Genomic DNA, 17,251 nt, shown 5'->3' with positions numbered 1-17,251 from the left:
TCTACCACCCTGGTGTCTGAATGAACTCTAGTCTACCACCCCAGTGTCTGAATGAACTCTAGTCTACCACCCCAGTGTCTGAATGAACTCTAGTCTACCACCCCAGTGTCTGAATGAACTCTAGTCTACCACCCCGGTGTCTGAATGAACTCTAGTCTACCACCCTGGTGTCTGAATGAACTCTAGTCTACCACCCCAGTGTCTGAATGAACTCTAGTCTACCACCCCAGTGTCTGAATGAACTCTAGTCTACCACCCCAGTGTCTGAATGAACTCTAGTCTACCACCCCGGTGTCTGAATGAACTCTAGTCTACCACCCCGGTGTCTGAATGAACTCTAGTCTACCACCCCGGTGTCTGAATGAACTCTAGTCTACCACCCCGGTGTCTGAATGAACTCTAGTCTACCACCCTGGTGTCTGAATGAACTCTAGTCTACCACCCCGGTGTCTGAATGAACTCTAGTCTACCACCCCGGTGTGTGAATGAACTTTACCCAGAGACCAGCTGGCCCAAAACCCTAGAACAAGGAGAGGGAGAGGAACGCCAGCCACTAACTTATTAAGAACACTAATTCCACAACGTCATGTTGGAAATAAATGTGACTATATGTGGACACTTATTTTTGTATTTAAAAGAAAAAATAACAAACAAAAAAATTACAAAAAGAATCAAGGTTATAAAAATAAGATTATTTTAGAATTTGCTGCAGCCAGCTCTGGAATTTCTTCCGAAATTAATTTATAGTTCCCCATGCAGATTTGCAGCCCTAAGTATTGTTGAAAATATGTTTGCAAATGTATTTGCTTTGTAGAGAAAATGTATTCTTTTTTTTACACTACTGATTTAATTCGGTTTGTGAACTCCCCCAGTGTTTCAGTCTGTCTTAGGACAAGAGATCAGGATTTGGGTTTACGAAGGCATCTTGAGAGTTCAGACTTCCTATATTCAAAAGTTGAATTTGGACTCAAAAGGACTCTTTGAGAAACCCCGCCAATGATGTGAATTAAATTCTGATGATTATCATCCATTATCAGGATTTATTTGGAAGGGGAGCGAAAGCTAAGCTGAGAAAAAGTTGATGCAGAGAAAAGTTAAAAGAATGGAGACTTAAAAACACAGTTGAACTGTAACGTCACCATGTTTTTGCATCTGGTCCCCTCTTCAGTTAGGACACCTCAATGGCACGTGTTTTAGTGTGCCTCTTAACCCTCTAACATAAGACTTGACACAGAATCAGAACATGAGCTCATGCTTTGCTTTTACTAGCACCATTCCAACTATTTTAGAGTTTTTACCATGTCATAAGCTTAACTGTCTTTACTTGAATTTGACAATAAGAAGATAATATGCCAATTCATTATTTGTTTTCAATAACTACCGGTAGTTGAATTGTATGATGGCCTTAAAAACAAACCCCTCTTTTGCAGTGCATAGTTTATTCATGTTTGAGCATGGCTGCATTTATTTATACTAATGATCAAACCAGCAGATTTCTGTTATTTGTACTTGTCTTGATCAAACCCTTGGTTTACTGTTTGTTCCCTTTAATTGAAAGTGAAAATAAAGTAATATTTGTATTCTCCAGTTCAAATGTGTGTAATCCATAATTGTGGAGGGTGCGCGGCAACAAAAATGACTACAAAACATTTAAATTATTTTTATTTTATTTCTTACAAAATCACAGTTTAATAAATAGTCTGTAAAAATGAGTACAAAAGTGTTTAGTTAACATTTTTATATATGAATCACTCGTGACATTCGGGTCAAAGGAGTGTCGAGTTGGATTTTTTTTTCTCTTGCTCTCGTTTACAATCTAGTTTTGCTGAATTAAGGCCTCTTGATTTTGGCATCAGAACAATCCGTTAGACAAATGATTTCTGGTTTCTGAAGTTGGAAGTCGTTTACAACATGGGCTCCCCTGGTTTCACAGTCCAGTCAGAAACTAAACATTTTAAACAAATGATGCAAAATGGCGCAACATGCAGATGTGACTTCTGTATGAGCATGTTTCAATAATGATCAGTGTTTTACACTGCAGACATGAAAATGAGAATGGCACATGAGGCTGCTTCAGTAAAGGGAACTTTAATCAAATGTATTTTTAGTTTGTCAACTATATGATTATGATGGATTGCATTTTTATTGGCCTTGAAGATCCAGGATTTGTATTTAAGGGACCAGGGTGGATGTATCTTGAGAGAAAGTTCTCAGAATAACAACCTAAAAATCAATTTAGTTTAGAATTGCCTTTTACGAAGCATGCGACAAGGGGTGCAACCCCCCTGTGCTCTGACATCTTTACTGCATTAAACCTTAAACCCCCTCCCTTAGGGTGGATGCACACTTGTACATTAAACCTTTCTGTTCATTTGGCTCTCAGCTCTGCTGCAGATTAGCGTGGAGCTGATTCTGGCAGGATTCTGCTAGTGTGTCCACCCTGGCTGCTGGGGTTTTAACAATTCTCAACGCTAAATTACTGCATATAACAACTCCTTTTGTTCATTCCATTGAATACATTTTTTTTACTACAAAAACAAACAAAAAGACTTTGCAATTCAAGAAAGGAAGGCCTTTTTCATATAGCACCTGATCTCTCAAAGGATTCTTAGATGGACACATTGAAATGTCACATTTTGAACAATTACAATAGAATAGTTGCAATATCAGTCAGATTAAATGTTACAATGTCGGACATTTTATACCAAAATATTGTTTATGTATTCATTTTGGTAGAGATAAAAAGAATTACCTGAAGTTTAAATAGCTTTAGAAAATAGAGGATCCCTACTGTAAGTCGTCTTCAACTAATACTTTAAGTTGAGGTCCTTTTAAAAAGTACCGTAATCTACTTTAAATGTTCAATCATGTCAAGAGAATCTAGCTGTGATTTTAAAATAGCAGGTGGATATCTCATTGTGGAATGACACACTTCATTAGTCACTCTGCTTTGCAGTATTCACTTGTTTTCTTAAATGTACACTCAATTAAAATAAAGCATATCATTCCTAATTAGTAGTCAAACGTTGACCCACAACAATATCTCCAAAACCAAAATTTTGAAGAAGTTTTTAAATTCATATTAAATAAATAAAATGACATCATCATTGACCTTGACCTTCAAAATGGACTGGCAAACATTTTTTAAACGTTTCTTAAGGGAGCAAAATCATGGTATTGTTATGGCCTTACGTGCTCTCTCGTCTTGTGGACAAGTTACAAACATTTAGTGAACGGAATCAATATTTCCGCATAGAACAATATAAAGATTGTCACATTAACGTAAAATGTTGAAAATGATCAAGTTGCTCCGCAACCGTGGCTTGGGAAACAACCTTCCGCTATAAGTACAATTGGCAATGAACAAAATGCAAATAATTCAAAACAAAACACAACCTCAGAATGTGGTTGTGAAGCTGATGATTCATCATTTTTTTTGGTGTAAGGCTGTGAACATGGTGCAGTCAAAGAAGAGAAGCTCTAATGCGGCTGTCAAGGAAAAGCTAACTTTTGCTAAAGAAATTCACAGAGGTTAAAGTAAGTTTCAAGACGCTTGAGTCCTTCAAATCTGTTAAAACCTATTGTATAATTAAAAAAAAAATGCATGGCAGTCAAAGAGATAAAACATATTGTGCACACTTATTGTGCATATCATGAAATGTTAAAGAGAATTCAAGGGCCCTGAGCTGACAGGGGTAGCCAAAGATGTCATGATTTATACATTTTATTATTAAATAAATATTAAATATGTGGAATATGTTGCCTTGGGTCCTAGACATGTAAAGGTAGCCTACTACCACCAGATATTTGCCCAGATACATGGTCTATGTTGAACATTAAGCAGGACAGGCAAAGATCTCCCCTTCTACTGCAGCACCCCTCCTAGCAACCCTATCTCCTTATTATTGCTTACATCTTAATAAATATGGGACCTGCTGTTGTCTTGGAAGGCAGACAGAAAGACTATAAATATATCTCACAGTCAGACTCCAGCATGGGTGATACAAATTTATCTAAGAAACTATGTGACTATTTGTCAATCTTTTGGATTACTCTTTTTCTTTTTAATGTTTATGTATTTATTTTTGTTTTCCGCTTTTTTTTTATCTGGACAGGCTCAGGTTTGTGTAATGGGTAAGAGAGAGACAACATGTAATATTTATTTTGCTGGTGTATTCAGGATGTAGAGGGTCTCAAATTCTTTGGGGTTTGTTTGATAAGTAAAGATAGAGCCTGCCAGATTTCATGTTTACTGTCCAGACACTGAATGCAAAGTTTCACAAAAGCAATGATATGCTCAATCTCAAACAAACGGTAGCCTCAAACCCACAGCCACTTACATCCAGGCACACAAAGTTAAATTAAGGAAATTCAGACATATCCAATCCATCCATTCATACGCTTGCAGCAAATATACACAACCTTGCCTGCCTTTCTCAACAGGACCAATGCAACTCAATGCATCTTAAAATCCATTGGCACAGATTATCAAAATAAATACCCTGGAAGCTTGGCACAAAGCAAAGGAAAGGTTTCACATTTGAAAGGAATCTTATAGAAAACTATTGAATAATCTCAGTCTACTCCACATTTGTCCTCACTATTACTTATATACTATATGCTGATGAAGGTAACACCAGTGTGTGTCGTAAACCTCAGAATGACCTTAAAACTACCACTGAAACAGTATAGCTCCTATTCAGATAGATTTTTCCACAAACATGTACATTAAAATGAAGTATCTAACATCTATGGCACTAATAGATAAATAGTGCTGTTTGTCTAGTATGCATCTCATTTTAGTGCCTCTTTTCTTTGTCCTATACCCCTACCTAGTTCCTGTCCTGACACTATCAGTCCCCTTGAAAGGTGACCTCAGATGCCCACAGAACATAATCTCTTTTAAACCACTCAAACCTTTGCCGTTTTGGTTCTTGGGAGCAGATGGCATGTTTGTCAGACTTCCATGCTTATCAGGAAGCCTTCCTTCTTCTGTCATACCTCCGTGTAACAAAGCAGTCTGCTGACAGACGGCGGTATGTGTCATTACGAATGGACACTAGAGACAACCTGTCTCAGGATATTACCTCACTGATGCCCCCCCAAGATGCTGGTGACAGCCTGGTCCACTGCGAGGACCCCCAACCACGGGGCCCATGGGTGGAGTCTGGGTAGCCACGTTGGGGCCCTGCAGGCGCTGCAGCTCCAGAATGCTATCGATCGCACTCTGTAGATGCTCAGTGAGCATGTTGTCTTCTTGAACGGGTGGCTGTGGTGCTGATGGGCTGGCACAACGTGAATCAGCCTTGTAGCGTTTCAGTTTTGGGGCACTGACATCTCTGGACAGAGGCAGGTCGAAGCATACGACCTGCGGCTCAGGCATAGAAATGGGGATCGCGGGTGTTGTTTTACAACTCAGCACTGTGATTGGCGCTTCGGCGGTCCTATCACAGGGCAGGATTTCGACAGCTGCTTTAGCAGATAGTAGAATACCATTGGATATCTCCTCAGTGTGCTGAGGACATGGAGGTGCTCCATTGCCCGTCTGAGAAGATGTCCTCACATTTACAGCATCTCCACTGCTTCCATTGGTCAGCTGCCCTGCATGGTCTCTCTTATGACCCGATGGATCGCAGGCTGAGTTGTGAACCACCTTGCGGGAGCCACCTGACTCTTGCTTGATGGTGAGCCGTAGGGCCCCCCTGGAGCTTGAGCAGTACGTCTTGAGGCCTGGCGGCCTGTCAGAGACCCTTGTCCAGGCTGGCGGAGAGGAAGGACTGCCAGAGGCGTATGTGCAGGAGGAGGAAGCAGCGGAGGCGTGAGGGGAAGACGCTGAACTGGGTGCCAGGGCCATGAATAACTCTGTGGAACAAGTCAAAACAAATGAGCACAGATCTGGTTCTCAAAATTAATTTCAAGGATCCCCATAACTCTTAGCGTTTACAAATGGAACCAAATGGACGCACCCACTTTGAGAACCACTGATCTAAAATAAATGATCAAAAAACTGAAAATGTATTTTACCATCTCTTATTATGTCATTCATATCATCCAGATTAAGGGAGAGCTGTGTTTTGGGAAATGAGCAAACCACCAATTGTGCTCTGCTCATGCATTTTGAAGATCAGGCAATGCTGAGCACAAATTACTAAATTAGCTCTTTACTTTGCCATGGCCTCATTCCAAAGCCTCATTAGCCTTGGATAAAAACTGCTGTCCACAGCAATACGGTGTAAGCGCAGTCAATGAAAACCCTCTCATTCAGGATGTCCTTACAAGAATGTAACAACACCAACTGTACTGTTTGTTGTTTTGATGTTCGTTTTGCTGTTGGCACATTTATGTATGAGGGAGAATTTATGAGGAACTTCCACAGTATCACAGGCAATACCGTTCCATTGATTTAAATGTGTGGGATATGGAACATTTTTGCACAGAAAGTGAAAAGTAGCACAGATTTTACCTGGTGCTTTGTCAGTTAAAACAATAGAGGTACTGGCTGACATTACACTACAAATTGTAGACGCAAGTAATATATGCTGCCAGGATTAAAAGCACCTTTGCCCACAGCTGGTCACTGACCTGGGTCTCGACGGGCTCTCCGTCTGTCCTCCCCCAGAGCAAATCTTTCAGCCTGGAGGAACAGACGCTCTAGCATCACCATCTCTGCCGATGGACTCTCTTGCTGTAAAAGCAAAAGAGAACAAGCAGGATATTTCTACTGGTTCATTTGTAATCTGAAACTGAAATTGTCTCTTCACATATGGATTGGACATACACTATCATTTCAGTTGAAGAAACCCAAATGCCTTATTTTATTTTTTTAGTTTCCAATATTTATAAAACCCACAGACACACCGCTTTCAGAAATTCAAAAGTCACAGAAATAGCAGATCTATAAGCTCACATTTTGTGTTGACATTGTAGTATGATGAAGTAGGGCATTACATTGTGAAAAAATGGAATACTAAATACTAATAGTAAAACAATAAACAGGGGAAAACCACAGAGGCTGCAACACATAGACACATTGCCTAATGAAAACAGTCTGAACTCTCAGTCTGAATCATCGAAAGCCAAGGAGTACAAGTGAGTTTTCAAACTTTTTTTTTTTTTTGTTATTTTATTATTACAAATGCCTTATTTATACTACATAATCCATTTACACCATGCCAATATGCAGAGCGGCATCGTACAACTAAGTATAGCCTAAATCAGGCTTATGGTTGACATTGAGTTGCCTGAGGCCATAAGACTTTCTTACAAATTGATTTGACTGAGGCTATATGAAATATGGTTTCTTGCTCATTGTCAGAGAAACTGATCAGTAGTACAGAATGTTGCATGTTACCTGGGCTTCTCCAATAAATAGCTGCCTGTATTTGTTGACCATGTCCTTGGTGCGTTTCAGCAGGAAACCAGAAACGGTGTCAAACTCCTGGTCCACTGTTCATGGACAGAAACATTTATATTAGGCTTAGCAAACTAACACATTGACAACCTTTTAGTATCAACTAGAAAGGAGCGATCCGTGGAGTACAAATCTCCGCCAGGCTGGGTGGCATACCCAGGGCTGTGTACCGTACAGGTAAGTTGTGGTTTACAGCCGTCAGGAAGCTGTGAGGGAAAATAGCATTTCTATGACTACAGTTTTAGCATTTGTGGACACCAGTGATCATATTAACCCTGTCCTGGCCTCTCTCACCTGGCTGCCAGTACATCTCTGACCTTTTACCCCCTTCTAACACCATAGTTTATGTTGATGGTTTCAATATTTAACTACTTCCTTGTCTGTACAGCACTATTATGGTCAGCAAGAGTTGATTTTAAATGTGCCTTATGTAAACATTTTTACTTTATTTGACCTGAACTTTGAATGGTGTAACATAATCACTCAGACAAACAAATTATGTAACTTCATTACTCAGTCACTCAGTCAGTCAGTCAGTCAGTCAGTCAGTCAGTCAATGACATTTGTCTCTGGGTGCTTACTTTTATAGGGTAACTGGGTAATAACCACTGCTCACTGACCCAAACTGAAGTCCTCCTTAGTGGGTAGGTGACCAGCACAGGTGTGGTAGGGCAGAAGACGCCTCACAGCATCGTCCAAGTTGGAGAAGGGAGAGGAGGTTGAGGGGTTCTGGACTGCTCTGTGATCCAGATACAACTGCTGCTGGAACCTGTGCAACCAATCCGCTACTATTAAATAATATGTACATTTTTATGACCCAAATCCATCCACCACAACCTCTGCGGTGGTGGTCAGGCACTTTATCACTCCGCCACTCAAATGCCTGCACACAACAACAACACTAAATGTTAAAAAATCCTCTTACCTGTGCCTGCGCATAGCTGGTGTAAGCTTCTCTTTGGCCTCTTGCACCACAGGATCTAGTAGCTGGCAAGTGAACAAGGATGCACACAAGATTAAAGGATGTGATTGGTACATTTCAATACTGTAGTGTTGGTGCATTTAGCAAAAGTACACATGTGCTCCAATATAGCATTAAAGTATTTTTATTCAATTAAAGCTGCACACATCATGTTCCCTGTTCAAACACACTGAATGAGCTCAATCAAAGATTAACACAATTTCTTTCAAAAATGAGATATGAATAAGATCTAAACATTTTTTGCAGTTGATGATAAGTTAATGCAGATCATCATTGATGTTATTATAAATACAGAGGATGAGTTTGTAACTGCCCCTTGTGCTCTGTTGTGTAATCATAATATATGCAAAAACCTGAATTGTATGCAGGAAAGGGATGAGCGATGTCACTGGTCATACCCAATCAGAATTAGACCCACAAAGCAACCAATAGTGGAATATTAACATTGGTCTCACCTTGATGCCAGTATGCTGAGTTGTTGTGGGCATGGGAGACCCCTGTGCCTGCTCCCTGGGAACCTCAACATCAGCCTGGGCGGTTTGGGGTGTAGGAGAGGGTGGATGGATGTCCAGAGTAAAAGCTCTACCCTCTATGGCCCCCTCTATGGCCAAGGCAGCTGGTGGCTCTGATGTGTTCATGATAGATGAGAATGTTGACGAAATAATGAGGATGTTATGGGTGGTATTGGTGATTGTGTTGTTGATCAGAGAGGCCATTATTATGGAGGAGGAGGATGATGATGATGATGATGATGATGATGATGATGATGATGATGATGATGGAGGAGTGACGATGAAGATAATAAAGTTGAGAATGACAATGCCATTTATAATAACATTGGCATAAGGGGTAAAGAGTTTAAAGAAATGTCACAACAATCTCATCTAAAACAATAACCTTTACAATATATTGTCTTAACATGCTGGGATGTATCTTTGAGCACAGACTCACTGCTTTGTGTGTGCTGTTGGACAGCGGGGTCTTGTCCTCCATTGGAGAGACTGGCAGACAAAGCCAGAGATTCGGGCTGCTGCTGCTGAGGCACCATGACACTGACAGGCAGAGGGGACAGGCTGCTGGGGACTACGGGGACCTGGTGATGGGGCCGGACTTGGGTCTGAGGCCCGGAAACCGAGACCGGGATGTGGGAGGCTGAAGTCTGCGGAACCTGGACCAGATGCTTGGCTTGGCCCTGGGGATGAAGCTGAAGCTGGGCAGCTGAGGCCTGGACCTGTGGAACGGAGGCCTGTGGAATCTGGATATGGGGAACGGAGGCCTGAATTTGGGCAACTGAAGTTTGTGGGGTCTGGAACTGATGGAGGGTCTGGGACTGGTTTTTGGGTTGGCCCTGAGGCTTGGAGAAATGTGGAACGTGGTTTGGATGGTGCCCCTGGTACTCAACATGGGCCTGGTCCTGAGGCTGGGAGACAGGGGTCTGTGGAACATTGGGAAGTAAAGGTTGTGGAACTTGAATGTGGTCTTGAACTAAGGCCTGTGGGACCTGCACCTGCTGATGATGAACCTGGGACTGGGACTGGACTTGGTTCTGACTCTGAGGCACCAGGACTGCATTCTCGGATTCAGATGCAGAGACGGTAATCCCATTTGATGGGGAGAAGCCATCTGGCACCGTGCTCATGCTACTGCTTTGAGCAGGAGTAGGGGAGGAGGAGCACAGCAAGGCGGGGTCTGAGGCGAGTGGAGACGCCTCCGTACATTGGTCTATGATTACAGTGAGGGTGTCCGCCTGACCGATAACGGTGTGTGACTGTGGCAGAAGTTCCCTCTCATTGGCTGCAGGTGAGGTGAGGGATTCCATGGGCACTACTGGCACAGCTCCCACCAAGAGTTCAGAAGGTGTAAGTGCTTGCTGTTATGGAAAGAAAACAATTTTAACAGCATTGAAACCTTGTATTATGCATTCAATATGCGGTATGTAGATACTAAACATTTTAGTATACAGTATGAAAAGAAACAGCCATCACTATTGCATAGACAGCTATTTTACCATATACCATTATGTGGATGGAAATTTGTTGAAAAAACATCTCACAAAAATGTCCAGTCCAAGTTTCTGTTACATTTACACCAATGGAATCAACTATCACTATTAGTTGGGCAATAGTTTAGCAAAATCACATGTAATTATATTATCTTTAGTTCTCACTGTAAACTATGGCATTATGTCTGTAGAATTAGTGAGAACATATTGTGTTATATGCCTTGTTCTAAACTACAGTTCCCATGTAGTACATTGGAGATTTGAATGTGGCCTGGCTCTGACCTGTTGTAAATGCTGCATGAAGGTCTGGTTCTGAGTCAGGGTGTGGGTCACCTCCTCTACCACTTGGGTCATGTCTGCTGGAGGCATCAGGACTTTAGGAAGCTCCACAGCTGGGTCAGGGACCAGAGGAGCATCCGGGGTGGGCTGAGCCTGTAGGACAGCCACTACAGGTGGAGAGGGAGACTGAAGCCGCCCTGCAGCTGTGGGCTGCACAGATACATGCTGGACAACATGGCCATAGGGCTATTGGAAGAAATGACAGGTTCAATTTGGGATCCCCCTCCCCATTCAAAGTAAACTCTATCGTGAATTATTGAAACATCTGCAACTTTGACCTAGGTCTGATAAAATATTGTGTTTAAAGACCCTGTTTAGACAGTTATACATACATATATTGCAAAACCAATCCATCTGACCTGTGGAAGTTGGTGAAAGGTTTCTTCTGATATGGTCCGTTCTTCAGCAATAGCTCTGTCAGGTAACAGCACCACAGAGGCCTGCTGGAGGCTCAGCTGCCCCTCAGTAACCCCGGGTCCATGTGCTTGGGCAGCAAAAGGCAGCCCTTGTACCACTGATGTTCCATTAACAATAGAGATAGAAGTCAGATCCGGAGGCAGCACCCCAGAGCTGTTGATCAAAGTGATGTGGTTCCCCAGGGCAGGGCCCTGAACCAGAGTGGCTCGGTGGCCCCCCTGGCCACCAGAGGTGTAGGCCCCAGCCAGCTGTGCAGGCATCTGGAAGACAGTAGGGGCCGATTGCAGTTGCAGTGGCCCTGAAAGCACTGTGGCCTGGCGGAGTGCCAGCTGCCCTGTAGGGGTGGTGAATACAGGGCTGAAGTTGATCTGCCTGTGGGGCACAGTTAGGATCTGAGAGCCTTCCACCAGCTGCCCTGTGGAAGGGGTCATGGTGTGGACAGGGGTTCCCTGGTGGTTGGGGGTGGTAAGCAGGGAACGTGGTGCGCCGGCAGACTGGGTGATCGTCACAGGGGACTGGCCTGGAAGAAGGAACTGGTTCTGACCTTGGAAGAGTCCCTGAGGCTGAAGCACGAAGGAGCCGCCTTGGTTGACTAGCTGCAAGCTGACAGACTTGGGGATTTGCTGTGAAGTCTGTGGAGGTGGAGCCTTTGGGCCTGGAGTGGAGGATAGCAAAATATTTGGCGAGCCAGTCCCGGGAACAAATGTCAGACCAGGGGAGGGTTTTTGCCCAAAAGGCTTGGGGCTAATTTGAACCAATCTAGGTTGAATGCTGATGGGCAGCTTTGGTTGGATGGCATGGGGAGCACGTTGGAGGAAGATGCCTGGTGCTGCTGTGGCTGCTGTTGCTGCCCTCATTGTCTGGGTAATGAGTGGCCGGGCTGTCATGCTGGGCACAGCCTTGTGGATGATCATACTGGAGCCATGTGCAGCAGGACTCAGTGAAAAGGTGGTCTCTGGAGAAGGAGCAGGGAACACGTTTCCAGGCAAAAGACCCATCAGCTGAGGAGGGGCGGTAGGCTTAAGCGAAGGGCAGCCGGGCCCCACAGCCATCAGTGAGGGCTGGGGAGGCTCCACTGCAGCCTGGGTGTCCCTGGGCAAGGCGGGTGTGACAGGCAAGGTTGTGGATTTGGGCAGGAAAGGCATGGTGGGTGGAGAGAGGAGAGGACCCGGGGAGTACAGGGCCAGGCCATCTCCAGGCTGAGTCAAACCAGCCTCCAGAGCCATAGTCTGCTCGGTGATGTCGGCCTCCTGCAAGCTTTGCTGGAGAATATCACATGCTACCTCCTCTTCCTCCTCCTCCTCCTGCCCTCCTGCTGCAGCTTCCCCCTCCTCTCCCTCGCCTCCTGGCTCCATGGGCCCTCCCTGCACCACCTGTGGGTCGTCTCCTCCATCCGGCGAGGACAAGAGGGCCTCCTCCAGGAATGACAGGTCCACACAGCCAGGGGGAGGTGTGTCTGTGGAGTCCCTGTCATCTCCCAACAGAGATACAGGGCTCTGGAGGCAGGGAGGTGAGAAAGAATGAAAGAGAGGGTGGAAAGAGAAGAGGGGGAGTAGAAAAGAGAAACGGGAGAGGAGAGGAGAGAGGGAAGACAGTGTCTAATTAGTTAACAGGTTGTGTTTACAGGCTAGACGAGGAAGAACAATCCTTTCTCGTGGGTAAACAGTGATGGCTGTTGTGATGGCTGCCGTCGTGCCGCCTGCTGACTGCCGTTGAATCCAGACACTCACCGGGGCATCTGTGAAGAGCGAAGGCTCCCCAGAGGAGGAGCTAATGAGCAGGTCTTCTGTCTGCAGCTGGTAGAAGGAAACGGTTCAGGTTGTTAGACTGCTGCGCAGTCATGGTGTGAGATGCATGCAGCATAACAGTAGGAAAATAATGTTTGGCTTTTTATAGACCGGAGCTTACATGGTGGTGATGAGAAATGGAACCAATCAGTTGTGACTGTCTGAGCAGTCACAACTGGCCTCACGGATTTCGTCTCACATTGTCATGGAGATAAATGCTTGCAGTGTAACAGTAGGGAAAATGCCCAGGTACTGTAGTTACACTCATATATGCAGTTGAAATGTACTCGCATGATTTAGGATGGGGCTCACAGTGCAGTCCTCCCCCCTAGTTCCTGTCACTGCCAAACCAAGCATGTATAGACAACCACATAATATGTATACTGTATATGTCTTTCAATACACATGGAATCACCAGCCACTTATTTTCACTTAACAGTGAGGGGTTTTCACTGGGACTACGTAACGACTAAGAGCAGAAGAACATGCCACTTCTTGCTGAACAGGCTCCCTGACCGAACTAGTCGCTATTGCAGTGACATTGCCCTCCCTTGTCAGCTTCCCACCCATGAACACGCCCAATTGTATTTGTTGGATCGCCTGGCCAAATTGGAGGCACCATGGAGGAGTCAAACAATTCATGTTTAAGCTTTTGGTTTGCAAAGACACAATAGGACATTATACTGTACATGCAGTGTGTGACATTTTAAAAACAGCTAACGCTTTTGAGCTTTGCGCTCATATAGTCATGACACTGTGACATAATATGCAGCCAAACCACACTGGATTTGCTTACTAGTCGACTTGTGGTACAGTAAAAAAACAAAAAGTATATATTTTTTATGTTTGGCTTTGCCTAGACATGGAGATGAACCCAGGCTGTTTTACACTGTGAGTCAATTTCACACCATCAGCTCCCCCTCCAACCCCACAAGACTGTGCCAAGAAATACTGTATGTCATGCCCAACCCAAGAAAATCAGTCAGGCAACTGATCTTCATTTGAGGGATCTCTACGTTACCTCATTGGTCCCATGAAGGAAGTCATTCAGGGCTTGGGGGTCACTGCAGAGGGAATGGAACAGGTTAGTCAGAATCACTTTATTCACAATGAAGTTTAAGGAATACCTTGAATTGGACCTGAAACTAAAAGTTTGCTTTGAACAAGTATCTTTCTCTACTTCGACGGTGTCTGTACTTCGACGGTGTCTGAGGCATTGTTGCTTGCAGATAGGATACTGGCAGCAGCAGATAAGCCCCTTTTCGACTGCAGTTTTAGCACCACACCACACCACACTACACCACACCACACCGCACCACATAAAAATATCTACATTTTCCATTACAAAAAAGTACCCCTATCGGTAAGAAACAAATTGACCCTTTTAACTGTGATTACCAGTAAGGCTCCCTAATCGGGAGATAAGCGACCGTAGGTCACTTATCTCCACAAATAGGGCAAAAATGTGTTTTGCCAAAATCTTCCTGATCCATGTTGATGACATGAGTGTAGACATACTGTGTAGTGATTTTCGTGATTTTAGGGCAAAATCTGTAGGAGCAGTGTCCAAAAATGTGTTTTTAAAAATCGGCCTGGAGGTGGCGCTATATGGGACAGATTCATGTTGATGGGATGAGTGTAGACATACTGTGTACCGATTTGCGTGATTTTAGGGGGAAAATTGTAGGAGCAGTGTCCAAAAATGTGTTTTGCAAGAATCGGCCTCATGGTGGCGCTAGAAGAGGGCCATGTGAGAAATGAGGGGTGGGGTCTCCGCGCCGGCAAGGCGGACGAATAGGTACCGGCCCCGGCTGTCCCGGTCGCTCCTAGCCGGAGTTACGGCATTTTATGTGAGCTGCAGTGTAGGGGGTCCTCCACTGGGGGCGCCACCACTTTTGCATCCGTTCTGGAGCACCAGGAGTCGGTGGTCCCCGGGAATTCCCCGTGAGCAGCCCCGTTGGGGTGGTCATTTGGTCATGTTTGCGCATTTGGTCATTTTTTACATCTGGGGGTCCCCCAGGGACCTGGGGGTCCCTGGAGCTCCGGGGTTCCTTGGAGGTTGTAGTTTGGCAGCCAAGGAACGTGTGTGCAAAATTTGGCAGGGATCGGGGCAACGGTTGCGGAGATATAAGCAGGGAAAAAGTGTGACGTGTGAGGTGTGACAGACAGACTGACAGACAGACGGAGGGAGTTACACTTTGTGGTGGTTTTGATAGTAAAGTGCGACCTACGGTCGCAATAATACAATATACATTTGTATTACAACTATCCTAATTATAATGCACTGTAATGGATTATAACTGTGATTATAATACATTATAAAGTATTAATGTATTACTATGATAATTAAAATACACTATAATAGATTATAATCGTGGTTATAACACAATAGAATCTATTATCATGTATTACAACTATATCCTGGTGGTCTAAATGAAAAGTCAGTGAGTGATCAGTCATTATGAAGTGTTTGGCCCTATTTCGCCTAGCTCAGACCTACTCTAGATTGGATACTTTTTAGTACCCTGTTTAGTACCACTTTCACACCACTCTACCCAGGTCCTTGTAGTGGAAAACCTGGCACAAGTGGGCGGTGTGGTGTGGAGTGGTGTGGAGTGGAGTTGGGCCGGTGAAAAATGGGCTATGCTGAGGTCAAAATGCTGTGTTGCTTGCCGTGTAGCCTTTGCGAGGAGAGAGGATGCTATCGCACACTGACTTGTAAACCTGTTATGCAAATCATGAATCGAGAGGGACGCATTCTAGTGTGCGTGCATGAACATCCTGTAACTGCGTGCATGTGAAAAAAATAATAACACCATGCTGCGGTGTCATGTGAAGCGACCAGTGCAGTGATGTACCAATGCTTATAGTGTTTAGTCCACAACAATTTTGCAAAGGAGGTTGAGCTATTGCTAGGTCAATATCTTTGTTTTCCAATTTACATGTGTTCAACTTCTGTCCACAGAGCGTTTAACTACTTAACCACTTAGCCACACAAATGTTCTAATTTTCACCTAATGACATGTCCAAAAGAGAGACAGGGTTAAACTGGTTAAGCAGAACCTGACTACTTACAATTACCATTTACACATCCTCTGTAATTGGTAAATGTAACACACCAGAGCAGCTAAACATAGACTCACCACAGTACATCAAGTAGACAAGTCCCATCATCATCCTCCATGTCAGCTGTGGGTTAAAGGAGGTGTAATTAAGCTTAGTTTATACTTCATAATACAACCTATATGGTACAGAAAAGAAACTTTTGTTTCATCTCAGTTGGCAACACAGTGATATGGCGAGGTATAAATTAGCCATTTAGTTTACACACATTTCCAAGTAGGCCTAGTGACTGGCCAAAAAGTAATTGAGTGAGGCAACAAGCGCCCTAAAACTTTGTAGGTGATTTCCTTGCTATAGATTCTGATTTCCAAATAGTGAAGTGTTTAACCAATCACAATACAGTGAGATTATGCAGGGCTATCTTAAAACAAAAACCCTGCTACCATAATAGGCTATGACATTGAGAAAGATGAGATGAGAAAGTGAAAAAGAAGGGGGAAAAAAAGAAATTAGCTTCCTTGGTCTGACATTCTGGGACTGGGAGTGGGGACAACAACGTATGGACCTACTTCATATGTGTGAGGCCCCATACAGAGCGACCAGGCTGAGTTCTCGTGGTGGCCTCATGGGAAGTTTTGGCTGGGTTTCAACTGCTGGAGGTGGGCAGATGCCAGGCCTAGGCGGCAGAAAGGAGGCAGATTCTCTATCTGCTGCTGGGGCATCACTGTGTCTCACAGCGTGGGGAGGCTGTGTAGAGGCTGGGGGGTTACAAACCCACGGTCTGCAGGGTCATATGAGGTTATCACCATTCACCAAAACACGTTTCAATTTCACTAGGGAGACATAAGATCAATAATAGTCTATGATTCATCAGTTTCATTCCTTCAGGGTGTTACGGTTAGAATCAGGATATGATGCAATGTGATTTGACTTAATGACAACCATCTTCTCCGATTACATTTTTATTAATGCTATTGCCCGGGCATGAGGAGCATAGCCTGATGAAAAGAGGGAGCTATATTGACATTGTTATGGTTACAAATTGCAAAGCACGCACGGGGTAGGCAAATCGTGAGCGCCTCACACAGTTGTAAATGCATGGCTACCCCCTGCGCTTGTCCTCATGGCTGGAGTAAAAAGGAATGTGCAAAAAGCTCCGCTACAGTGCAGCCAATTATAATATTACTCTCTCGCTCGCTCGCTCAATTTTCCAGGGGAGGTCCCTTAAAAAGACGAACCCCCTTCAACGA

At 44.1% G+C, this 17,251-nt stretch overlaps 1 protein-coding gene across 1 annotated transcript; it reads right to left on the bottom strand.

Moving 5' to 3' along the window:
* Window positions 1-5,083: 5,083 nt before the first annotated feature.
* LOC308306127 (BRD4-interacting chromatin-remodeling complex-associated protein) lies at window positions 5,084-16,122 on the bottom strand (the record flags this gene model as incomplete). Its single annotated transcript, XM_080751025.1, has 12 exons — window positions 5,084-5,862; window positions 6,583-6,685; window positions 7,352-7,446; window positions 8,032-8,180; window positions 8,337-8,398; window positions 8,849-9,018; window positions 9,345-10,263; window positions 10,678-10,920; window positions 11,094-12,647; window positions 12,882-12,947; window positions 13,960-14,002; window positions 16,082-16,122. The coding sequence occupies 12 exons, from the start codon at window positions 16,120-16,122 to the stop codon at window positions 5,084-5,086; spliced, it is 4,224 nt and encodes a 1,407-aa protein (XP_080607151.1).
* Between the last annotated feature and the right edge of the window lie 1,129 nt (window positions 16,123-17,251).

This window comes from Nannobrachium achirus (genome assembly GCF_963921795.1).
Source record: "Nannobrachium achirus genome assembly, chromosome: 20".
NCBI lineage: Eukaryota > Metazoa > Chordata > Actinopteri > Myctophiformes > Myctophidae > Nannobrachium > Nannobrachium achirus.
The sequence above is the reverse complement of the archived record's forward strand: the minus strand, read 5'-3'. Positions and strand labels throughout refer to the sequence as shown.